This window comes from Pteronotus mesoamericanus, unplaced genomic scaffold (assembly GCF_021234165.1).
Source record: "Pteronotus mesoamericanus isolate MK-2021 breed Mesoamerican mustached bat unplaced genomic scaffold, CSHL_Meso_final contig_73, whole genome shotgun sequence".
In the NCBI taxonomy this organism is placed as follows: Eukaryota; Metazoa; Chordata; class Mammalia; order Chiroptera; family Mormoopidae; genus Pteronotus; species Pteronotus mesoamericanus.
Genome location: NW_026555245.1, coordinates 32,870,264 through 32,896,998, shown reverse-complemented (window position 1 = coordinate 32,896,998; position 26,735 = coordinate 32,870,264). Strand labels below are relative to the sequence as shown.

The 26,735-nt window shown below is 36.5% G+C and overlaps 1 protein-coding gene across 1 annotated transcript in view; it reads right to left on the bottom strand.

Annotated features, from left to right (window-relative positions):
- The window catches only part of ADAMTSL1 (ADAMTS like 1), an 890,629-nt gene that overhangs the window by 322,707 nt on the left and 541,187 nt on the right, over positions 1–26,735 (bottom strand). The window contains exon 4 of the mRNA XM_054583189.1: positions 26,041–26,086. Coding sequence (XP_054439164.1) covers positions 26,041–26,086 — 46 coding nt within the window. The remainder of the gene's footprint in view (positions 1–26,040; positions 26,087–26,735) is intronic.

The following is a 26,735-nucleotide window of genomic DNA, read 5'->3' as shown; positions in this document are numbered from 1 at the left end:
AGTAACATACAAGGGAGCCCTGGTACAGCTATCAGCTGACTTCTCAACAACAACACTACAAGCCAGAAGGGAATGGTGAGAAATATTCCAAGTCATGAAAAGCAAAGGCCTGCATCCAAGACTGCTCTACCAAGCAAAGCTCTCAATTAAAATGGAAGGCAAAATAAGGAGTTTCCCAGACGAAAAGATTACACCTCCACTAAAATATGCTAAAGAGACTGCTTTAAGAAGATGAAGAAAAAGAGTCTATGAATACAGTTTCTTTCACAGTCACCAGTACTTGATATTACCAACATTTTTAATACATATTAATGTAATTGTGACAACGATGTGTCATTTTAATTGTTAATTTATTATTTGTTGAAACTAAACCTGTTTTTGTATATTTCTTGCCTATTTCTATTATTTTTAAAAAGCTTTAAGTGACATTTTGGTATCCTTTATCCAGTTTCTTATTAAATGTTTGTAGAATTCTTTCCCTAAAAAAACTATTTACCCTTTTGTAGATGTGTTGCAAATACTTTCCTATTCTATTACTTGTCCTTTAACTTTTTTTACATGTTTATTACTATATAGTCTTAAATGTTTAATATGGTCATATTGTCAATATTTCACTTTATAGCTTCTGGGCTTGAATATTTTACTTCAGGGTAAGAAAAATATTATTTTGCATTTTCTCCTAAGACTCCTCAGATTTGACATATTGATTTTTAATTCACCTGAATATTTTTTGTATAATGTATGAAATAGGGCTCTATATTTGCTTTATTTCAAGAAATAGTGGTCCATGCACCTTATTTGTTGAATAAGCCTTATTTTCCCCATGGATTTGAAGTATCAATTTAATTATGTATTACATTGTTAGACAGATATATACATTTGTTTCAAGAAAGCTCATTTTATTTCATTGATCTGCTTGATTATTTCTGTGCTGGTGTCATGTTGTCTTAATTGCTTAGACTTTATAATAGATTTAAATTTTTTAATATTTTATAATGGATTTTAATATTTAAAAAATAAATAAATAAAATCTGCATTTAAAAAAAAAAAGAAAGAAGGAACTCCTCTGCCTTTTGCAACAACATGGATGGAACTGGAGAATATTATGCTAAGTGAAATAAGCCAGTTGGTAAAAGAGAAATACCATATGATCTCATCTAAATGGAATTTACTCAACAAAATATACTAACAAACAAAATAAACCACAGGCATGGAAACATGGAGCAGACTGAAAATGACCAGAGGGGATGGGGAAGGAGGACAATGGTGGAAAGAAGGGGAAAGCACTAGACAAAGTCCCCTGGATGACCCATGGACATGAACAGGAGAGTGGGAATTGACTGTGGAAGAGGAGAGCAGAGGGGGAAAAATTGATATAACCATAACAGAATAAACATGGTTTAAAATAAAAAAAAATTATAAAAAAGGAAATGCAGGATACACTAATTGAAATAAAGAACAATTTACATAAAAACAACAGGAGAGTGGATGAAGCCGAGAATCAGATCAATAAGTTGGAACATCAGGAAGCAAAACACAACCAATAAGAACAATAAGAAGGAAAAAGGATCCAGAAAAACAGAGGATACTATAAACAGCCTCTGGGACAACTTCAGGAAGTCTAACATTCACATCATAGGGGTGCCAGAAGGAGAAGAGAAAGAGCAAGAAATTGGAAATCTAGTTGAAAAAATAATGAAAGATTACTTTCCTATTTTGGTTAAGGAAGTAGACATGCAAGCCAGAAAGCACAGCATCCCAAAAAAGATGGATGCAAAGAGCCCATTCCAAGACACATCATAATTAAAATACCAAAGGTTAAAGATAGAGAAGCTTAACAGCAGTTAGAGAAAAGCAGTTAATTACCTACTGGGAAGTTTGCATAAGACTGTCAGCTGATTTCTCAAATGAAACTTTGCATGGAAGAAGGCATTGACAAGAAATGTTCAAATTCATGAAAGGCGGGGGCCTATAGCCACGATTGTTCTACCCAGCAAAGCTATCCTCTAGAATCAAAGGGAAGATAAAGAGCTTCCCAGACAAGAAAAAACGAAAGGATTTCATTATCACCAAACCATTATTATATGAAATGTTAAAGGAACTTATTTAAGAAAAAGAAAAAAATCAAAACTATGAACAATAAAATGGCAAAAATGCGTATCTATCAACAATTGCATCTAAAAAGCAAACTAAGCAAACAAGAAGAACAGAGATAGTGTCATGGATATGGAGAACATTTTGATGGTTGCCAGATGGGAGGTGGGTGTGGGGAAATGGGTGACGAGGTGAGGGGATTAATAAATACAAATAGGTAGTTACAGAATAGCCATGAGGATATAAAGAATAGTATAGGAAATGGAGTAGCCAAAGAACTTATATGCATGGCCCATGAACATGGACAATGGTGGGGGGATTGTCTGAGGGAATTGGGGGTGATGGGTGAGCAGAGACAACTGGGGAAAATTAGGACAACTGTAATAGCATAAGCAATAAAATATAATTAAAAAAGGAGAAAGAAAAAGGTGATAAAAAAGAAGTCAAAGTAAAGACAGACATGCAGGGAAACAACAGCCATGAGACTACAGAAGCATATGTTGAAGTGGCATCAACAAAGCCAGGGAACACCAAGGACTGCTGGCCATCAGGACACAATGGAAGAAGAAAGGAAAGATTCTACTCAGATTCTTAGAGAAAGACCCTGCAGGCACCTCAACTTTGCATCTTTGGCCTGTAGAACTGTGAGGCAAATAAACATCAGTGATTTAAAAAAAGAAAAAGAAAAAGAAAGGAGGGAAGGAAGGAAGGCAAGAAAGAACTCCAGTCTTTTGCAACAACATGGATGGAACTGGAGAATATTATGCTAAGTGAAATAAGGCAGTTGGTGAAAGACAAATACCATATGATCTCACCTATAAGTGGAATCTATTCAACAAAATAAAACACAGGCATGGAAACATGGAGCAGACTGAAAGTGACCAGAGGGGATGGGGAAGGAGGATAATGGTGGAAAGAAGGGGAAGGAACTAGACAAAGAACATGTATGAATGACCCATGGACATGGACAACAGAGTGGGAATTGACTGTGGGAGCAGGGGATGGGGTGGGAGGGTGGAGGAGGGCAAAGTGGGAAAAATTGAGACAACTGTAATAGAATAAACATGACTTAAAAATTAAAAAAGAAAAGAGAACCAAATACAGATATTTTACAAAAATAATCAACCAAGAGCCTTTATTTCTGCTGAATTCTCACTAAAAGAACTTCTACTGGATGTATACCAGATAGGAAAAGAAAGTACCCTGAAGAAGATCTATGATTTAAGAGAGAATATGGATTAAAAAATGGAATATTTTCAGGTCCCTCTAAATAAACAATGATCATATATGATATCTACTCTGTGGGATTAATAAACATGAGCTTACTACATAAAGCATTGACTATATAAAGTAATCTGTGGGGTCAATAAAAACAGCTAAAACACTTGGCAACAAAAGCACATATGTATGAAGGAGGGTAATGATAAAGAGTTCTAAGAGGTTTGACTTGTTTGATAGGCAAGTATAGATACTACTTAAATATAGTTTTTAAGTGTGCATGTTAAAGTTTACAGTAAACATTAAAGTAATAGAAATAGATATATAACTTCCAAACCAGGAGAAGGCAAAGTATAATAAAATAAAAGCCTCAGTAGTAGTTCAAAGAAGTCAAGAAAGGAAAAAAGAAACACTGGAAAAACAGGACAAATAATCACAGTAAATGCAACTAGGGTGAAGAAAGTCAAGACTACCAGATTGCAATTAAAAAATGTGTGTATTAGATACTCATAAACTTAAAGATAAAGGATGAAAATAAAAGAACAGAAAAAGATGTATAAATAAATCTAACCAAATGAAAGGTGGGTTAGCTATATTAATATCAGATCAAACAGATGTTAAGGCAATAAGCTACTGATAAAGATGGTCACTACATTATAAACAAAGAGTAAATCCCTAGGAAGATAAGATTATTTTAAAATATATATCCATCTAATAAGACAGGTTCAAAAAGTTCAAACAGACCACAAAGTAAAATTGGTATATTGACCAACAAATTATATTTTTAAATCCTTTTCTGAAAGTTAAAAAAACCATTGAAGAAGAAGGACGTTTGACAAATACATTTTAATTGTAGACACCACTGCACTCGGACCAGCCAACAAACACATTTTAAACACTTGCTACACTCTTGCTCTCTCCAAGAACACGCCAATAGTAGGACGTAAGACAAGCATCAACAAATTTCGAAAAATAGAATGAATAACTCATTTTAATAAATCACTATGTAATTGTTAGAGATTAATGAAGAAAAATCATTTAAAAATTGCTATATATTTTGATGTTAATAAACAGACTTGTAAATAATTTATGATGATGAAATTATAATGAAAATTTTAGAATATCTGGAACTGACAATAAAAATTCTCCTTATCATCCTGTGGGAATCAAGCAAAGCTGTACTTAGTTTAACATTTATACTTTACACAAAGCATTCGAACCAAGACCTTACATAGAGAGATTCATAACCTATCAGTAAAAAGTTGAGAACAACAAAAACAAAAAGTACATGCTACATGTGCAAGCAAAAGAGGCTAAAACTTAATACAGAAAGTCTCAAACCCAAGAAATTAGAAAAAAGTACAGTCAAATAAATTTAAAGAAAGTAGATGAAAGAAAATAACACAAGTGTCAATGAAACAGAAAATACAGAAACCACAGACTCAACAAAGCCAAAAGTTGGTTACTTGAAAGACTATTAAAATAAACTTCTGACAAACTTTGTCAGAATTATAATATTAAGAAAAAAAGAAATCCTAAACAAACATTATTAGTGATGCAAAAGGGAGACAGCTGTAGGTTACAGCCAGAGATGAAAAGATAGTAGCAGAAAAGTATGACCTGTGTTAAGACAACAAATTAGAAAACAGTGTTAGAAAAAACTATTCAAGAGAAAATAAACAATTCAAGAAGAAACAGAAGTAACAACAACAACAAAAGTAAATATATACATTGCCTTGACTACTTACCAGCCATTGTCTTCGAGATTACATATATTAACTAATTTAATACTTACAACAACCCTATGTGTTCCATTTTACAGATGAAAAAATAGGCAGTGAGGTTAAATGACTTTTACAGAGCAACTAAGTCACAAAGTTGAGGTTGAACCTAAATAGTTTGGCTCCAAAGTTCATTCTCTTGTCCACTATGCTATACTTTGTATATATAGCCATTAAAAAAAACACAATCAGTAATTTAAAATCTTTCCCATAAAGAAAAATCCTTGCTCATGATTTTATAAGCAAAGAGCACTAAATAATACCAATACCAATCTAAAATAAACTCTTTCAAAGACTAGAAAAAGAGAAAATACTGCCCAATTCATTTTACTTAAACTAGATAAGGATTGTAAAAGAAAGAAAATTACTCATCAACACAGACGCAAAAATGTATGCAAAAAATATAATATATATGACCAAGTTGGGTATATTTTAGGATTGCACCGGCAAGGTTAGACAAAAATTATAAAGTCATAAACCATCAAGCATTGATAAGGAAATGATGCAAAGAAACATGTATAATCCTGGTGGAAGTGTGAATTGAAACACTCACTGTAGATAATTTTGGTATTATCTTGTAAAGTTTGAACACACACTATTTTGTATTTTCTATTTACTATACTATTTATTTGTTCTCTAACTTCTAATAAATTGGTAAGATCGTCTTTCTAATATTTCCTCAAAGAGTTTGAAAACTATAGATTGTATTTTTATTCTTTTAATGGATACTTTAAATTTTTAAAGACATTTTAAATTTTCTAAATATCTCACTTTTTAACCTGTCCTCTTACCAAATACAACATGGATCTTAATACCTTCTAAACATTAAAGTGCTGTTAATGTACATACATTAAATAAAAACAAAGTTATAGTCAATAGTTGGTGTACTCACTATTTGTGTTCCATTGCTGCCTTAATGAATTACAATAAACCTAGGTGCTAAATTGATTATTTCACATTTCCCTAAGACAGAAAGAAGTCCAGATACACTGTGGCTCAACTAAGTCCTTTGCTTAGAGCTTATTTCACAAGGCCCACCAAAATCAAGGAGTCAGAAGGGCTAGAGTGAGGACATCAATCTACTTCCAAGCTCATTTGGGTTGTTGGTCAAACTCAGTTCTTTGAAGTTGTAGGATGATGTCCCTCTTTCCTTGCTGGCTGTCAGCTGGAGACCACCATGCTCCTAAAGGTCTCTCTAGTTCTTGCCCATGGCCTCTTCCCCCTCAAATCCAGAAATAGTGCATGAAAGTTTTCTTGTGTTTGGAATCTCTCGAACTTCTTTTTACCACATCTTGTCTGCCTTCAGCTGCAGAAAGGTCTTTGCTTTTAAGGCATTGCATGATTTGATTTTAAATTTTCTAAATATCTCACTTTATAACCTGTCCTCTTACCAAATACAACATGGATCTTAATACCCAGGGTGCACCTGGGTAGTCCAGGCTGCTCTCCCTTTTTTAAGCTCTGTAACCTAATAGTTTTGAGATTATCTCCACCTGGTTCAGACAGTTCCCAGTTCAGAATTAGATTAGTATGTTGTTATTTTCATTTTAATTCATAATGAGGAAATTGCAAATCTATCTGTTCATAATGTACTATGTCTACCAGCCTCTCCAGACCCACCATTTCAGATGAAGCTCTCATCCCAGAATGGTCATTACTAGAACAACAACCTTCAGCTTCTCTGCTCACAGAGAGCCCCATCCAAGTCCCTGGCATGGCGTTCTCTACCCGACTCAGGTGCCCCTAGGTTTAATGCTAGTTATTCCATAGGAGCTGGGCTGCTGCTAATTTTTGCTTACTTCTAATCATGGAGCCAAAAAGCCTGTGATATCTGTCTGCACTGCTCACCATCTTGCATTTATGCTCCGTTTTTGGTCCATGGGCATTTTAATCTTGCTTTTGAACTTGGCTATGTGATTAGTTGTTTTTTTTCTTTTTTAACATTTTATATTTTATCTCACCTTGCTGCTTGTTTAGAAATAGAGGGAATCACAGATTGATTAAAAGTCTTCTTAGCTATTTCCTTATGCTTTAAAAAAAATCTTCATCTGAGGATATGCTTATTGATTTTAGAGAGAGAAAGAGGGAGGAAAAGGGAGCAGGGGAGAAAGAAGGGAGGGAAGGAGGTGGAGAGGAGGAAGCAAGAGAGAGATATGAGAGAGAGAACATAGATTGGTTTCCTCCCCAGTGTGCCCCAAACCCTCAGGCTAGGTATGCACCCTGACCAGGGCTTGAACCCACAACTTTTGGTGTACCAGTTGACACTCCAAGCAACTAAGACACCTGGCCAGGGCTCCTTTTGCTTTTCTCATCCTGCATTGGATTAGAAATATCTGTATTTTTTTCTTTCTTGTTTTCTTGCCTTCAATTTCAAACCATTTGAGAGTAGAAACTGTGTTATACAAATCATTTCATTTTCATTTGCTCTGAACACAATGCCTTACACATAATCAATAACTATCTGTCTAATTAAATTAACCAGTAATAGGAAAGGACACATCAGCTTATTCTAAGAAACACCCTCCTGGCAATGAGCATTTTATACGTACACACAGACACACCCATACATACATACATATGTACGTGTGTGTATGTGTGTGTGTGTATGATGGAGATTTTTCTTTCCTAGAAATAATCAGGCAAAAAACCAGAAGCCCTCTTAGGAGGGATAAGATAAAAAGGGGTCTTCAGACTTTTTTTTATTGTAGAACTATTTCCCCCCAAATATTGTTAAAGGGATGCTCATTAACAAAGCAGGGAAAAGCGGAGCTGTTTTGGATGAAAGAGTGATGACATGTCTAGGGACCTGGCTGCTTGGCCTCTAGCCAATGATGTCAAGGTGGCTCCGCAGGAAGTTGTTTGAAAATTGTTTTTCAAGCTAAGTCCTACAAGGATTGGGAGGTTTGTCTAAAATACTTTTAGTATCTTTAAAAATTCAAAGTAAACAACTCCCCACAACACTTTAAATTAAGAAAAATAAATATCAAGTTATAAATTACACATGAAATATAGTAACATATCATTTAAAAACTGCAGTTTGGGAAGGGGACTTTTCTAATGAATATACGGCCTGAGAAAAGTATGATGGTACATTATATCAATGGAACACTGGTGCTGAATAAATTTTGAAGCATATTTGCTCAATGAAGATTCAAAGGAAAAGAAACCTAAATAATGCCCTTTTGTCCTTCTTTCTGTAATGACCATATTTCACTTACAACTTTAAACTGAATTTGAAGCCCAAACTGAATATATTCTGAGTCATGTGTAGCTTCTGCTCATAGTAAAATTTATAAAGAAAAATATAGCCAAATATCAAAGATAACCTCTTTAAATTTCACAGTCTTCTCCAAAAAGTAATGTTTAAAATGAAAAGAAAAACACACAAAGAACAAGATTCCTAGAAGTACAATAGTACAAAAGTGAGTTAACTAATCAAATAATGGCCCAAGCTCACAGGACTCAGCACAAAGGTCTGTGAGTGATTTCTCAGAGGGAAAAGACTTAAGAATTTATGTTGCTGAGTTTCAACACATCTTGATGTTAATTGGACGATTTGATGCTGCTTATCATTTCTAGTTTCATGGAAATAAGACTGAGCATAGACAAGTATTTTCACGTTAGCAACCTCTGCATGGCAGCTTGTTTGGTTTCATTCCAAGAGGCACCCTGCCAAAGGAAGATCTGCAGCAGTAATTTCTTTCGAAGTCACTGTCAAATCTCTGCTTCAAGCTTCTTTCTGGGTCACTATAGGCCAACATACATCTTATGAAAGTCAGAAACTAGGACTTGGGAAAGTAGCTTTTGAGGACTATTGACTCAGTAAATTTATATCTTCATGACAGTGGAGAAGCCCAAAGGGGAAGGAATTCGGGATGTTTTAAACAAGGCTTCTTGAATTTGTCTTTTCTGTGGTATTTAATTTGCACAATTAAAATTCTCAGCAGTTCATGCACTTCTAGCCTTGAAGAATTATAATTGCTACAACAAATTCATTTAAATATCTTTTTTCTTTAAAAATGCATATATTGTAAAGATCTTTGAGTCTTCAACTTTTTGTATCCCAGTTTTGTTATTTGCTAAATGGGTAAGATAATCTATAACCCTCTTGTGTTATAGAGAAATGAGCATAGGTTTTAGGTATTATACAAGCTTAGCAACACCCCTGTGTAGCTGTGTAACCTAGATAAAGTATTTCATCTCTTTAACTGTACAAATTTCTTTATCTATAAAATCAGGGTAATACTCACTTTTTAAGGTGATTATAAGAATTAAATGAATTAGGGACTTAAAAGTCATTAGCACCATGCCTGGCATATGAGATACTCAAAATATATTAGTTACTTTCTAATTCTAATTTTCTATAAGTCTATGACTTCGCCAGGATCCCTTTGAGGTCTATACGATCAGTGTTCTAGTCATTTTCAATAGGAAGGATTGTGGCACACAGAGGTTAAAGCTGTTTGCCTGAGGTCACGGAGTTAGCTGGGAGATGAAGCTTATCTGAGCTTTTCTCAGTCTAACAGTCCCAACACTCCAGTAAATGATAGATTCATCCTTAACCTTCTTCATCAGTTGAATCGATGGAGGATTTTTCTCTTTAAAAATCTATCAAGCCAGTACTGTGTCATTTTTAACAAGATACACTTGCTAAAGGTCTAGCTGGACCTTTTTCTTCAGAGTTCTGAAACAGTGATGATCATCATAACATTAAAGGAAACAAATTCTGGGTTGACAAAGTAGGATTCCTGTTCATACTAGCAGCCTTAGGAAAGCAATTGCTAGATATTAGCTATCAATCCACAAGAAAAGCACAAAGCTATCATGTGAGGCAATTTGCTTTCTTATCAGTCAACATCACATGTGTGAACTGGACTATGTGACTCTTCAGTTAAGGAAGCCCAGCTCACATCACTCAAAGGCCATTTACAAGTGTTGCCAACATTCCCTCGTATGGTCTCTACAGGATGATGCTGGCTTAGAAAAAACTATGATCGACTTTGGGTGGAAAATCCCCTATGGCCTTTTAAATATACCAGGAAGATGTCAATGGGCAGAAGTCAGTTGTAACAAATATATCTCCTTTTCCACCTTTCTCAACAAGATGGAGTTCTTCATATCACTTTGAGTAATGGACAAGGTAACATTGTCCTTAGCTGGGGAAGTTGGCTCTCCCAGATGACCATCTCTTACTTATCTTTGCCAGACTAAGTGGGGGAAGGAACTGAAAAAATACTGTGTCCTCCATGTATTTACATCTCTGCACTGATTCCTGTAAAGGAATATTGTAAAGTGAGTATTACTCTTACCTCCCCTTCGTGATTGAGGAAACTGAGGTTATGGGAAGTTAGAGAGCGGGCCCAACCACAAAGTGAGTAAGTAGCAGAGCTTGCAAGCGCATGTTCTCTCCACAAAGTCATGCTCATGACACACCAGCCCGGGAGAGTAAAAAACTGGGGCAGAGGATAAGAAATAGAGAACACATTAAGGAGAAAGGAAAAGTAGAGACTTAGGAGGGGTCCAATAGAGACATGTCAGAAAAAGCATTAAAACAGAAAAGAAATGTGCGCAGCAGTCAGAAAAAGGCCTAGGGGAGAAGGAAAGCAGAAGGGCCCAACCCACTGGGGAGGAAAAACCCAAAAAACTTGGCCAGCTGCCTGGTAGCTAGCACTGCCGAGAGATCTATATCCACCAGATCCACCAAATGAAGGAATCTGTGAATCATTAAAAAAATGTTTATTTCTTTATGCCACAAATGATAAAACAGTTAGTCATAAAATATGAGGGTTTTTGTTTTCCCAGAATAATTGCTGGAAATATTTTCAACCATTATTCTGTATGCTCAGTGTTTAACTATTAAAAAAGAAATAATGGATTTTGAACCAAAATCAGCCTCCAGTTATCCACATGGCATGCTGTATACTTGCATTTAGAGATTAATTTATTTGCAAGATGGTTCAAGCTTAGTTAGCCTTAGTCCTATCATAGGTTGGAGAGGAACTGTGTCCTCAGAGAAACAATAAAAGTCATTTATCATTTCCTACTCTGTAAAAATTATTTTCCTTTGTCATCTAATTTCAGCATGGATAAAAAAACTGTGGCCCAAGTCAGGGAAATTTAGATGCTTTTGAAAATATGTTTTTAAAAGAACATCCTTTTATTTCGGTAACAGCAATTCTCAAAGCTGAAAGGGAAAAACACACTCACACAAACCACAAAGCCCTACAACTAGTTAAGTTGCCATTCTACATTCATTCTGGCTTTGTTGTAAGTTAGACTTGTTATGGGGGATATTGATTGGTCCTCTGGGACATGTTTCTGAGAATATACAGCCATTCTGACCAAGGGTTTGTCTGGCCAGAGTACAGTCAAGCTTTATAGCTGCCAGAGACCTCAGTAAGGACTGGGCATTGCATAGAAAGTCTGTTTTCCTATAGTTCATCCAAAGGAAGGTCATTATAAGACTGCACCTCTGCCAGAGACAAGACCTAATGTTTTTGTTCCAAAATACCTGCAACCTGTTATTTGGTAAAACAATCAGGAGAAGTGCCCCATGATGCCACATGGTAAGGCTGACCTTTCAAAATTTAGTAATCTAATTTCACTTTGTTTAAAATGGTGTATTCTCTTGGAAAGAGCATATACAATAAAAGGGGAAAATTGAAGAAAGGGACTGAGTTGGGTACCAGGCTGAGCACTTTTTATATTTTTTTTCATCTAATCCTCAGAAAACACTATGAGTTCGTAATATTTTTTTCAATTTATAAAATAAATACTATTTGATGACTTACATACATATGTAATCACTGTGATTGGTTTGATGTGTGAGGCAAGACTTGTGATATGTCATACAGCCAGACATGCTTCTTTTTAAGGGCTTTTTAAAAACTGACTGAGATATTAAAGATATTACTCCACAACTTACTGTCTTTTTTGTACTTATTCTATTTCATTCTATTCTATTCTATTCTATTCTATTCTATTCTATTTTTTATTTTTTAACTGGATTTATTGAGGTGGCATTGGTTTGCAAAACCATACAGGTTTCAAGTATTCAATTCAACAAAAGATCCTCTGCACACTGCATCAGGCACCCGTTGCCTCAGGCAAAGTCTACCTCTGACTCCATTTCACTCCCGCTTTGCCCACCTTTACCCAGCCCAACCCCCCTTTCCCTCTGGCTCTCACCACACTGTTTTCTGTGTCTATGGGTTATGCATATATGTTCTTTGGCTAATTCTTTACCTTCTTTTATCCAGCCACTCCTCCTCTTTAATCTTTTTAATGACTGTAGAGTGTTCCATGGTATGGACATACCACAGTTTATGTAACCAGCCCCCCTCCATTTTTTCCAATTTTTAAACTACTATAAACATTGAATTAGCAAATATTCTTTGTGCATTTATAAAGGTATTTTTACAGGTGAGAAAGCTGAGCTTGAGAGAGGTTAATAAATTTTGCTTAAAAGCACATAACTACTAAGTGGTAGCCCTAGGATTCAGAATAGCATATGATCCTTCTGCTACACAATAATGCTTTCAGTCCTCAGTGTCCAGGATTGAAAATGAGGAGTGGGTCCTTTAAATGACTCTCCTTCCCACCCATATGTCTTGATGCGCCCTCATAGACTGCCCATATGCAAAACGCATGCGGAGTCTGAAGGAGAGGAGAGGCTGGCCTCAATTTTGTTACATGGGTGACTGTATGAGGGGGAACCGCCCAAAAAAACTAGAATTATCTTCTGGAGGGTGGGCCCCTTGTAGTACAGACTTTCCCCACTAGATAAGTGTTCTTGAACCCATCTGTATCAGTGTACCAGCTGGTGGTGTTATGAGAGGCTGCATTCAGCTTCAGTGAAATTTTTTTGAAGACTCTTTCAATGTGTTTGCTCATTTCATGATGCATGATTTATGCGCACATCTGCCCACACCACGCTGAGCGTTCTGTGGTTTTTGACCAAAAAGAGTATGAGCCCCATGCCCCATCCTTCCTATTCACTCAATCTTGCCTTGAATGACTTTTTTGTTTGTTTGTTTGTTCATTTCCCTGGATGAAAAACGTTCTCAAAGGGAAATGTTTTGCTGATGTGGAAGAGGCGAAACAAAAAATGGCAGAAGCACTAGATGGCATCAAAATCAATGAGTTCAGAAACTGTTTTGAGTAGTGCAAAAATCATCTTGATAGGTGTATTACATCAAATGGAGAGTGCTTTGATGTAACTGGTGAACTAAGTTTAAACATGTAAGATTAAATACACAATTTTTTATAAATAAATTCCATTTTTGCGGGGTCTCCCCTCATATATGAAAGTACAAATGAAGTCTTAATAAAGTTACATGGAGAAGACATGTCCTTCTAGATGTTAAAATGAGAGCGCTCTCTTTCTCAGTGAAATTTAAAGTATAAGGAAAATTCATGTTTTTCAGCTTGACGGGTCAAAAGGAGAGAGGCATGGGTGGCTCTGGCAAGAAGCACATTTCTTTGGCCCACTGACAGAGCGTTGAGTTAGCCTTAGGGAGACACACCCAGGCTGCCCAGGCTGTCCTCAGAAATCCCCTGTTAGTAGGTGGGGGGTTTTGAATAGTTATTAAGAAGAAACCATCATGTTTCCCTCAGAATATTTTCCCCATTAAAGAGACTTCCTACTTGAGGTTAAGAAATCCTTCTCCTGCCTCTTGTACATTTTAGTCTATGGAGCTGAGAGAAGAGAAATGCACAGAGGTGGGTAGTAGGGCACTCCTGCTTCCTGTCAGCCTCTGTTCTTCCAAACGATGCCCACCACCATTTGTGAGCGGCTGAGAATGTCCCTTACAAAATAACATTTGAGGTTACTGGGGTTAACATTCATACTTTTCAGCACAAATAAGTACTTCTTTCCCCACAACATACCTTACACTGCACCTCATAAAATCACCCACTAGGGCCTAAAATAAGCCAGGCTAATTCATGGCCTCACCCTTCACACATACTGAGTGGACTCAATATGGCCCCAAAGGGAATTCCTGACCACCTTATATAAAGCAACCTCACCTGTGTCACTTTCTATTCCATTTCCCTGCTTTCCTTCCTTCAGAATCCTTCAATACCTGAAATTGTCACACTTTTAATTATTTACTTATTATTAGCTTTTTACCACTAGAATATAAGCTTCTTGAGAACCGGACATTCTCTTTCTCTGTCACAATTTTACCTTAGTGCTTAGAAAAAGTGTCTGGTACATAGTGGGTTCCAGTAGAAACTGTTGAATGAATTCCATTTCTATTTTTAACAACACTCCCAATGTAGTCTGGAAAAAAATTTCTATCATTTTGAAAGACTTTGCTCAAATGTCACCTCACCTAGGATGTCATTCATCGTATGTGTTGAATGCTTACCCTGTGATAGAATTTACCAAACTTCATCTGTTCAAAGCCCCTTTAATGTGTCAGTAATGTTTCTTATGGTACCCCTGGGTCTAACAGTTCCACTCATCAGGTAGTTAGGTCCAAACAACTTAATAGGTATTTGTTTTCTAACAACTTACCAGCAATTTGAAGGAAAACTACATATAACTTGAAAGAAAAATAATATTTTACTTTATTCATAAATAACCATGTTTACTCACTAATGGTATGTGCAGACCTGTTGGTCCACACAACTTCTTAAAGCCTGAACTCAAATTGGAGAGTGCCACCTTTACTTCCTGTCCCTATTGGTTTTCTCAGAGTACTTACTCTTTTTTATCAAAGCACACTGAAGTTCATAAAGATGTCATGGAAAGAAATACAGCATGACGTAGGAGTTTGTAGAGTGTCCATCAGATGCAAGTATTGTACTCATTGTGATTATTTAAAACATCCCACAGTTGCCATGTGCATTTTCTGTGTCTCCTGGGACGTGGTTCCAGAAGCACAGTACTAGGCTCTTCATGTTAGTTACTGGGTGTACTGTGGTGAGAGAATCAGACATGGTCCTTCTGTAACCTCTTAGGACTGTGTGCTTGCCTCTGTACTGACAGTGTTCACTACATTTGAATGGATTATGTGATGTATATTTGTATTTTTTACTTGACTCTGATTTCCCTGATGAATGGTACCCTGATCTTTTGTTAATGGAAGCAGCTCCTCACATCTCTAAAGCATAGTTAGAGTGCTCAATAAGTGTTGGTTAAATAACTGAGAAATTAAACATGAGAATGAATAAGAGAGCAAGTGAACAAATATATAGCCCTGACAGGTAGCACCATGGCTTATTTTCAGCTACTACAGTGATTTTCAACCTTTTTCATCTCATGGCACACATAAACTAACTACTAAAATTACGTGTCACACCAAAAATATATTTTTTTACTGATCACACAAAAAATAAGTATAATTTTGATTCATTCTCACTGGGTGGTTATTGTTGTGTAGGCTGTTGTCATTATTTTTATTTGACAATATTAGGGGAAAGAGGTCAGTATCCCTGACTAAATAGTCAGGTAGTGCATGTTTTAAAAATCCTTGTGGCACACCAGTTGAAAATAGCTGATCTACAGGGAGAAACTGAAGATATATGGAGACAAGGGTATACTTGATGCCAAAGGAGATAGTGGATGACAAGAAGAAGAGGAATCTTGATAAAGGAATCTTGATAAAGGAAAAGCACATACGAGTATCCTTTATTCTAGAAAGCAGACACAAACTGAGAAAGAAATGAAGAGGGCTTAGAAAGATTTTGGAGAAAGAGAAAAGTTGAGACTTTTCTCACATGACTTCACATGAAGAACAGGCTCAAAGTTCTCTGCAGAAAAATTTCCTAAGTCATCTGCTGAAAGTAAAGAAAGGGAGTTGGACTTGGGAAAGTGAGCATATAGGCCTAGAAGAGCCACAGAGGAAACCGAGTGGAAACAAGATGAAAGAATTTTGGAGTAGCAAAAAGAGCTTGCTTGACATAAGTTAGAGAGCTTGAGTTGACTGAGTTCATGGTCAGCAGGGACTGGGACTTAGTCTTGCCATTCCTGCACTGAAGCAGTAATAGATAAAATGGAACATTGGAAGTGACATGATCCAAATACAGATGAGATGAGAGAGACTAAAATGAATGAAAAATATACGTTTTTAAGCTCCTGACCAGGGATAATATAAGGAAATAGGAGACATAGTCATTGGACATAAGAGTAATTGTTCAATGGAAAATTTTGCCTAGTTCATTTCTCTATTTCCATCTAGGATACGAGGTGCCAGATAACATGACATACCCATTGTTTTCATCACACACATGTACACACACATCCACACAACCCTCACTCAACTGTAGCTGATTAAAAGAATCAAATAGCTTAGTATTTTTTTAATTAAAAAATGGTATTGGCCAAATTGTTTTAGAAATGTTATAAAATTCTTTTTGATGGAAATATACTTTAGCTTCTTTACTACTCCTTTTATTGCAGTGATATTTCATACATTAGTTTAAAATAAATACCATGATGTTATTAAAGAATCTTCTTACCTTATCCTTTTTTTTCTAGCTTTTGGAATAGTGGGAGGGTCCAAACTGTCTTAAGTAGATGAATGCCTAAAGCATCAGGAGCAGTTGTCTGTCTGCCTCCCATTTCTTTAAGACTCTTCAGAAATAAGTCACAATTTCCTTGCTATCACTATGAGCATTTTCAGAGATGAATGCAGGCTAAGACTCTGACCTAATATGACTTAAAACCCATAGCATTACATGAGCCAACTCTTTATAGCTTGTAGAATCAAACTGATACTGTTTTTTTTTTTAAATGATAAACTAGAGTCTTTAAGTAAGTTGAAGCTTTTTTCCCCTCTAACTTTTGGCCATTATGGAAGCAACACTGCCAAAAACACAAATAAAAAAACCTCATAAGAAATTATTTTTTCATAATCACATTCCAATTTTTCAAACTAAAAAGTTCAGAAATATTCAGTTCAATATTCTCATTTTGTATACTTGTTTTGAAGAAACTTAAGGGTCTCTTGCTAGCTAAGTCTCCATGGGCACTCCTTAATCCCTGGACAGCTTCCTGGGGCTCTTCTAAACCACATCTCTTCCAAAGATTGACATTTCTTCTATTTTTTTCATAGAGCTGATATATATAACATTTTGGTGGGCGTTCTTGTTCCCCAAGGCCAAGGAGGAGAACAAATCTCATTTTCCCAGTTTCTCTGGCTTGCCTGAAAAATTAGTTCATAACTTTTAAGGTTTTATTGTTAATCGCTCTACAAAGTGTATCAATAGAAGAACATTAAAAGTTCCCATAATGTTTGCATAATTCTTATAGCCAGAGTACCTTCTTAATACTATTTCTAGCTTGGCCCAAGTAGATACTTTCATTCTTAAGGACATAGTTCATCTAACATTTCCTTATTTAAACTCCTAGCTTTTTTTCAGGAATGTTGCAAGTCTCTCTTTTTCTGGAAGGAAAGACTAAAGATACTGTTAGGAGAAGCAGTAGATGTTAGCAGGCAAACCAATCCAGTGAGTCATTTAGGGATCAGAGATCTTCCCTGGGGCCCCTGAGAAAGCTCTCCTTAGGTCACATCCTCATGTTTATTCAAATTAAATCTCTAATCTGAACTCTTTGATTTTAATTAGGCATTTTAAATTGACTTTCAAAATGTTTAGACTAATGCTGTTATTCATACACTAGTTTTTGTTTGTTTGTCTGTTCTGTTTTTGATCCCTATCCTTAATCTTGGCAAGATTTGAGATTCAGGAGACAGTCATCACAATTAGCAACATTATAGGCCAAGATGCCTCTGGTAGCTGATAGTGCTCTTAAGTTCTTTTTTAAGGTTGTATTGCTCCACTGCAAAACTTTACTGTTCTAAAAAACAAACGAACAAACAAAAAATGGTCACATTTCTATACCTCTTCTAGAACTCCAAGGGAGATGAATCAGCAAGGTATTTCTGTCTTCTAAGGAATGGTTGAAATAACTAAAAATGTTTTTAGCACATGGAAACAAAACATTCTCCATTCATCCAAAGAATAATTGAGCATAAGGATTGTTCTCGGTACTGGAATACATTGGTGAGGACCTAGTTCTCCTGAAGCTTTCATCCTAGTGGAGGAAACCAGATTATGAACAAACATGCAAACAAATTATTTAACATACACACACATACACACACACACCAGTTAATGATCAATGTTCTGCTGAGAATTGGGTGATCAGTGGCTGCTTTGGAATGGATAGTCAGAAATCCACTTGCAGAGTGATATTTGAATGACAGGAAGGAACCAGCTGTGTGAGTATCAGAGGAAGACCAATCCAGAGAGAAGGAACACTTAGTGGAAAGGCTTTGATCTGTGAAGGAAGTAGGTGTAGTCAAAGAAAAATAAAGCCTAGTATGTCTAGAATATAGAATGCAAGTGGAAGCATATTGGAAGACAAGAAAATATGCAACTGAAGGTAGAAGGAGCTAGATCATGCAGACGTCAGACAGTGTTACAGTTTAAGTGCAAAGGGAAATTACTGGAGAACTTTAAGAGGAGAAAAGAGAGCTGAACTTATTATTACAAAAGATAGATTTAGCTGCAGGGTCACTCTAGAGAAGGGTGGCATAGAAGGGAGTGGAAGCAGAAATGCTAGTTAGGAGGCTGTAGCAATAGTTCAGGTGAGTACTAATTGTTCCTGGGACCAAAGTGGCGCTGGTGAGAAGGTTTGAGATTTGCTTTAGAAATAGGATGTCTTTTCCTAAGCCATTTTGCTTCATCCTCAGTTTGATATAATTCACTTTATGGTCTCTAGTGCTGTTACTGTGGAATGTTTTAGGTGCAGCATTCCCACAAGAGACAAAGGCAGCTGACAGATGGCCAGAGACAACAGAATGATCCTGGGCAAGGGTATAATTCTCTTGGGGAGGGTTATTTTATACACCCAGACCATGAGAGGGTGAACTGAATGATTCCAAAGTCCCTTCTAGCTCTAAAATTCTGTAATTCTTCACAAGTGTTATGTCTAGGGTATACTGGATTTGGATCTGAATGCAGACCAACGAAGATATCTGTGATGGTTTAGTAACTGGCAATACTTAGTGAAAAGATCTGCCATCCTCAACAGAGTCAGTGAAGAGAGCCAATGAGACAGTAGAAATGAAGTTCCCATCCTGCTACAGACTTCACCATCCATCTCAACCAATAATTCTCATCATTGAGGTTGTAAAGGTTTATGGCATAGAAGTCATCACATTGGGTTTTTTTATACTAAAACAGGTTTAGTTTCAACAAATAGTAAAGGAACAATTAAAATAACATCATTGTCATAATCAGATTAATGAGTATTAAAAATATTGGTAATATCAGGTGTCGGCAACTCTGAAAGGAACTGGGTATTCATAGACTCTTTTTCTTCATCTTAAAGTAGTCCCTTTAGCACATTTTGCAGTGCTGGTTTGGTGGAGGTATATTCTTTTAGCCTTCTTTTGTCTGAGAAACTCCTTATTTCCCCTCCATTTTAATTGAGAGCCTTGCTGGGTAGAGCAGTCTTGGTTGCAGGTCTTTGCTTTTCATGACTTGGAATATTTCTTGCCATTCCCTTCTGGCTTGTAGTGTTTCTGTTGAGAAGTCAGCTGCTAGCCATATTGGGACTCCCTTAATATTACTACCTGTTTCTCCCTTGCTTGCTTTGGATATTTGCCTTTGTTTGTCTTTGATATTTGCCATTTTAATGATGATGTGCCTTGGAGTGGGCCTCATTGGGTTCCTCTTGAATGGGACCTTCTGTGCTTCCTGGGCTTGTGTGACTTTTTCTCTTCTCCAATTAGGGAAGTTTTCCATCATGACTTTTTCCAACAGGTCCTCTATCCCTTCCTCATCCTCTCCTCCTCCTGGTATCCCTATTATGCAGATATTATTACGTTTCAGGTTGTCCTGCATTTCCCGCAATGTCTTGTCATTCTTTTTGAGTCTTTTTTCATTTTCTTGCTCTTTCTGGGAGCTTTTTTCTACCTTGTCCTCCAGTTCACTGATTCGGTCCTCAGCTTCATCTAGCCTGCTTTTGATTCCTTCTACTGTGTTCTTCAATTCAGAAATTGTATTCTTCATTTCCTCTTGTCTCTTATTGATAGTTTCTATGTTCTTTTTCATGCTGATAGAGTTTGCTCTAAGTTTCTCATAGTTTCCTTGTAGTTTTTTTAATTCTCTCTGAGCTCACTGAGTTAATTGAGCTTCCTTAGAACCGTTGTTTGGAAGTCAATATCTGATAGTTTACTTGCCTCTATTTCATTTAGTTCTCTTTCTGGGTATTCCTCCTTTCTCTTTGAGTGGGGTGTATATCTTTGTCTTCCCATTATTTGCGAGACTCTTCTCTTTTGCTTCTGCTTCTTAAGTTGATCTGTCTTGATTTCCTGACTTTGTGGTGTGAACTTCTATGGTTGGAGACCACTGTTTTTACTTTCTGGATCTGCCTCTGATGATGTCAGATGTTGACCCTGTCCAACCTTAGGCAGTCTGTTTGAGACTTCCAGTAATCTACTGTTTGTGTCTGTCTCCTTCAGCTGTTAATCTATTCACTCTGCACTCAGCAGGCCGCCTTAGCTCAGGGTGGGGCGGAGTCCCTCCTGGGGCTGGATTATTGGGTCCTTTCACGCTTCTGTGTATCAGGGAGGAGTCCACACTGGGATCCCGCTGGCTACTCTCTCCATTGTCTCCCCAAAGCCTCTGTCCCCAGTCTCTCCTCAAGTGTCACCAGACCTCTCTGCACCCGCATTAGCCAGGTATCTATTGCCTGTGGCTGCCACTCTGCACTCAGCAGGCAGCTTAGACAGCACAGGGTGGGGTGGAATCCTGTGTGGGGGTGGGACTATTGGGTCCTTTGACGCTGGTACCGCTCAGGGGGAGTGGTCTCTGCCTGCCCAAGATGTCTGCTGCCACATGGAGGATGAGTCAACACCAAGATCCTGCTGGCTAGTCTCTCATTTCTCTCCCCAAAGCCTTCCTCCCCAGTTTCTCTTCAGGCATCTCTATCCTCCTATGCTCCCGCCTTTGCCGGAGACCAGGGTAAGTGGCAGTTAGATTGCGCTAAAGCCAATTCTTTTGTCTCCGAGGTTATGAGGCTCCTCTCTCACTCTTGTTCAGTTGTTTGTTCAGGTGATTTCTCCACCATTTATTTGTAATTCCAGGTTGGTCCCGGGAGGAGGTCACTGTGACTTCCACTCACTCCTCCGCCATCTTGATTCCCCCTCCACATTGTTCTTAATGGTTGATACAAGGTAGATTCCCATTTGACTCATCTGTCCATTTTTTTCCTCATATGGCCTTTGTATAGCATAAAGTCAGAGCACATTTATGCCTTATTTCAAGAGTCAAATAGTAACACATGTAAGGAATGAACATTATGCTACAGGCTTTCCTTGATCAGAATTTGAAAACACACACACATACACACACACACACACAAAACTTCTGGAACAACATTCAGACCAGTGAAAATACCTCTGGAGTCTAGACAGATGCTGTAGTAAATAATAACTGCAGGAGTCAGTTAGGGAACCTGAATGTTGGGCCGTTTTCCAGCCAAGAGCCACACCTAAGGTAGGAGGAAAGTCAACTTTCCCATAATCAAGTCTGCATTCTAGCAGCTCAGCAATTTTCAACCAGTGTGCAGTGGCACACTGGTGTGCTGCAAGAATTTTTAAAACATGCAATACCTGACTATGTAGTCAGGGGCACCGACCTCTTTTCCCTTAGTATGTCAAATAAAAAAATAGCAACAGTCAATACAATAGCCATTCAGTGTGAGTGAATCAAAATTACCTTTTGTCAGCTTGACAAAAAATATACTTTTTAGTGTGCTGCAGAATTTCAGTAATTAGTTTAGAGGTGCCATGGGATGAAAGAGGTTGAAAACTGCTGCTCTAGATCAGCTCATCTCTCAAGATCCTCTCATTGTAAACAACTTACCCACCCTTTCGTGACTCTACAAATCATGAGATGTCTCAGTTAATACTTTATAAGAATAGCCCATACCCATAGACTCCATTTCCTTGTGAATATATCTTTTTAATTCCTTGTAATCATGATTTTGTTCCTAATATACTGTAAGTATGAAAGGGGCCTCATTAGCCCTTTTTCATACTTGAACTTCTTCTCAACATTTATCCTATTGAGTATCATCAGGAATTCTCTCTTATTTCTTCTTTTACTTCTCTCAAGGTGCCTTTGATGGCTTACCTGGCACTGTGTCCCCTTTCTTCCTGAATGTAGACATTCACCAGAGTCCTGAGATTCTCTTCTCTCATCATTCTATCCACTGTACCAAACAAACTGCTACCAAATCTTCAAATTCTGTATTTCTTACTTTGTGTTACTATGGCTTGAGCCCTGATCTCTTTCCTTAAATGAAACACCCATTGCCTAGTCGAACATATCAGGTACAAGTCCAGTCTGCATATCTAACTCAGTTGTATCCCTAAATCAAATTTATTATTTTCTTCTCCAAAACTTCCTCCCAACTTTCTTACATTTGATAATGACATTTGACATTCTTCCAAAAGCCTGGGTACTCTTTTTGCATTTGGCAAATATCTACTGTATGCTTATTACATGTAAGTCAACAGTTCTAGGCATTGGATATACAGTAGTGGACAAGATGAATGAGGCTCCTATTCTTGTGAAATTTACATTCTAGGCTGGGAAAATAGAAAACAAATAAGTAATTATATTGCATAAATTTGGTAGAGGTAAGTGCTATAAGAAAAGTGAAATGTGATTGACAGACTATTGTGAAGGATGAGTTTGGGCAGTGGGACAACCAAATTAGATAAAATGGTCCAGGAAACCTCTTTCAGGGGGCTGCATTTGAGCTGAGAGTAAGTAGACTAAGGAAAATGTCTACCATGCAAGAGCTTCTCTAACAGTGGGATCAGCAAGGACAAGAGCTCTAAATACACATATGCCTCTGTTTTCTTTATTCCTACTTCAACTCATCACTCCCATTTTAATTGCTTAAGTCTTGCAAAGTGATCTCAATTTTGATCTCTTTTGTATTTATTTCTTCCTGGTTAAATTCTCATTACTTTTTGCTCCTCACTTATTTCCTGTTCCAGTGCATCCCTCATATCACTAAAGAATTAAACTTCCTAAAGTGAAACTATAATGTCATACCCTTGCTCCAAAACCTCTAGTGACCCCCCATTATTCATTGAAATAATACAAACTTGGAAGTGCAGCATTCAAATCTATTCATGATGTAATCTAAAAGGACTCATGGACAAAACCAAAGGGGAAGAGCTGAGGGAGGGATGGAGGGAGGGGGCAAGGGAAAGTGGTGGGGGGTAGGCAGAGACAAATGTATTTGAAAAAATAAATTAAAATAAATTAAAAATAATTGGAGAACACAGCTGAAAACACTACAAAAAAATATCTTTCAATTCTTTTCTTCCATACTACCAAGCATAATCTACTCAAATTAGTGTTCAGAACACACCTTAAATATTCCTGCCTCCAAAGTTGCCTACTATGTCTCCTCCACTTGGACTGGTTGTCATTCCTTCCCTCTCAATCTGGGAAAATCAATAAATGTGATACACCACATAAACAAAATTAAGAATAAAATCCACATCATAATAAATAAATGCAGAAAAAGCATTTGATAAAATTTAGCACATATTTATGATAAAAACTCTCAGCAAAGTGGGAACAGAGGGAACATACCTCAGCATAAAAAAGGTCATATGTGACAAAACCCACAGTCAACACCATATTCAATGGCTAAAAACTACAAGCATTTCCCCTAAGATTGGGAACCATACAGGGATATCTGCTCTCACCACTCTTACTCAACATAGTATTGGAAGTCCTTCCCACAGCAATCAGACAAGAAGAAGAAATGAATTCATCCAAATTGGAAAGGAAGAAGTAAAACTGTCATTATTTGCAGATGGCATAATACTGTATATAAAAAACCCTAAAGATTCTACCAAAAAACTACTAGAACTGATAAGTGAATTCAGTAAAGTAGCAGGATACAAAATGAATATCCAGAAATCAGTTGCATTTTATACACCAATGATGAGCTATCAGAAGAGAAACTAAGAAAACAACCCCATTTATAATTGCTTCAAAAAAGAATAAAAATCCTAGGAATAAATTTAACCAAGGATGTAAAAGACCTGTACTCAGAAAATTATAAGACACTGAAGAAAAATTTGAAGAAGATATTTAAGTAGAAGCATATACCATGTTCATGGATAGGAGCAATTACTATCATTAAAATGTCCACACTAACCAGCCTTGGCTGGTGTGGCTCAGTGGATTGAGTGCCGGCCTACAAACTGAAAGGTTGCCAGTTTGATTGCTGATTTGGGATGTGCAAGAGGCAAATGATCAATGTTTTTCTCACACATTGATGTTTCTCTCCCTCTCTTGTTCCCTCCCTTCTACTTTCTCTAAAAGTAAATAAATAAAATCTTTTTAAAAAGTCCATACTACCCAAACCAATTTATAGATTCAAAACAATTCCTATCAAGATATCAGTGGGTACTTCACAGAGCTAGGACAAATATATCAAACATTTATATGAAACCACAAGAAACCCTGAATAGCCACAGCAGTCCTGAGAAAGAACAAAGTTGGTGGAATTATGCTACCTAATATCAAACTATATTACGAGGCCATAGTAATCAAAGAGCATGGTACTGGCGTAAAAACATAAATCAATGACACTGAATAAAGTGAAAAATAAACCCTTGTCTTTATAGTCAATTAATATTTGACAAAGGAGGCAAGAACATACAATGGGGTAAAGACAGTCTTTTTAATAAATGGTGTTGGGAAAATTGGACAGATACATGCAAAAAAAAAAAAAAGAAAGAAAAGGAAAGAAACTAGACCACCTTCTTACACCATACACAATACTAAATGCAAAATGTATGAAAGAATTAAATGTTAGACTCAAAACCATAAAAATCCTAGAAGAAAACATAGGCAGTAAAATCTCAAACATTTCTCATAACAATATTTTTTCTGAATCATCTCCCTGGGCAAGGGAAACAAAAGAAAAAAATGAACTACATCAAAAGAAAACATTTTTGCAGCAAAGGAAACCATCAACAAAATGAAAAGTCAGCACACTGAATGGGAGAACATATTCACCAATGATACATCTGATAAGTGATTAATATCCAAAATTTATAAAGAACTTACACAAATCAACACCAACCCCCTCAAAAATTACAACAACAACAACACAATCCAATGAAAAAATGGGCAAAGGACCTGAATAGACACTTCTCCAAGGAGGACCTATAGATGGCCAATAGACGTATAAAAAGATGTTCAATATCACTAATCATTAGAGAAATGCAAATTAAAGCCACAATGAGATACCACCTCATACCTGTCACAATGGCTATCATCAACAAATCAATAAATAAGTGTTGGCAAGTATGTGGAGAAAAGGGAACTTTTTGTGCACTGTTGGTAGGAATGCAGATTGGTGCAGTCACTGCAGAAAATGGTATGGAGTTACCTCAAAAAATTAAAAATGAAACTGCCATATGACCCAGTGATTCCACTTCTGGGAATTTATCTGAATAAACTTGAAACACCAGTTTGAAAGAATATATGCACCCCTACATTCATTGCAGCATTATTTACAATATCTGTTGGGGGTTGGGGAGGGGAATTGGAGTGAGTGGAGGGATAAAGAAAAAAAATATGAACTCATGGAAATGGACAATAGTGTGGTGATTACCAGGGGGAGCGTGGATGGGAGGAGGTGGAGGAGAGTATGGGGGAATAAATATTGATGGACAGAGACCAGACTTGGATTGGTGAACACACAATACAGTGTACAGATGATGTTTTGTAGAATTGTGCATCTGAATCCTGTATAAATTTGTTAACCTGTGTCATCCCAATAAATTCAATAAAAAGGAAACAAGAATTAAAAAAATAATAAAAGTAACAAATATACCAAAACAAAAATACATTATCACAATCATATAACCTCAAAACTTACCACATTACTGCATGTTCTATAGCGAATATTTCTTCCCTCACAGCTCCTAGGTGGAAAAAAGGAAAAAAAGAACACCTCATTAATACTGATGAAAAGTTCAATATTTGAACTATTTTCTTATAAAAAGAATTCTCTCCTAATACTCATATAAGAGCCGATTTTGTCTTCTGCATATGTTCTTATAAGAGTTACTATCAAAGACTAAATTGAGCAGATCTAAAGTTGTCAAAATAAGTACTTAGTTCTTATGTAACCAAATATATAAATGCAAGTTTTTCTGAAACATAATAAGTTATTCCTATTTTAATTATTTCTGGTATAAAACTGGAGATATTTCTCAGAAAAGAACTCAGATCATGAATGTGATAAAAATTGGACTTAATACTCATTGTCTTATAAAATTACAAAATGGATATAAAAATCATAATTCTTAAAGAATTATTTTTATTTCTAGAATAGATGTTCATTGTAGAAATTTTAGAAAAGAAAGTTTACATAAAAGAAAAAAAATCCCTCATAGTTACCTCGTCTAATCACTATTATTTTGATTTATTGATTTCTCTTCAGTGTAGGAAAAAATCACATCATTTATATAATTTTGTAGCTTTTTTTTCCTACTTATAATTTTTGGAGGTATTTTTCTACACTATTATATACCTTTAAAGTTAACAGTTTTAGAGTTACCTAATATTCCA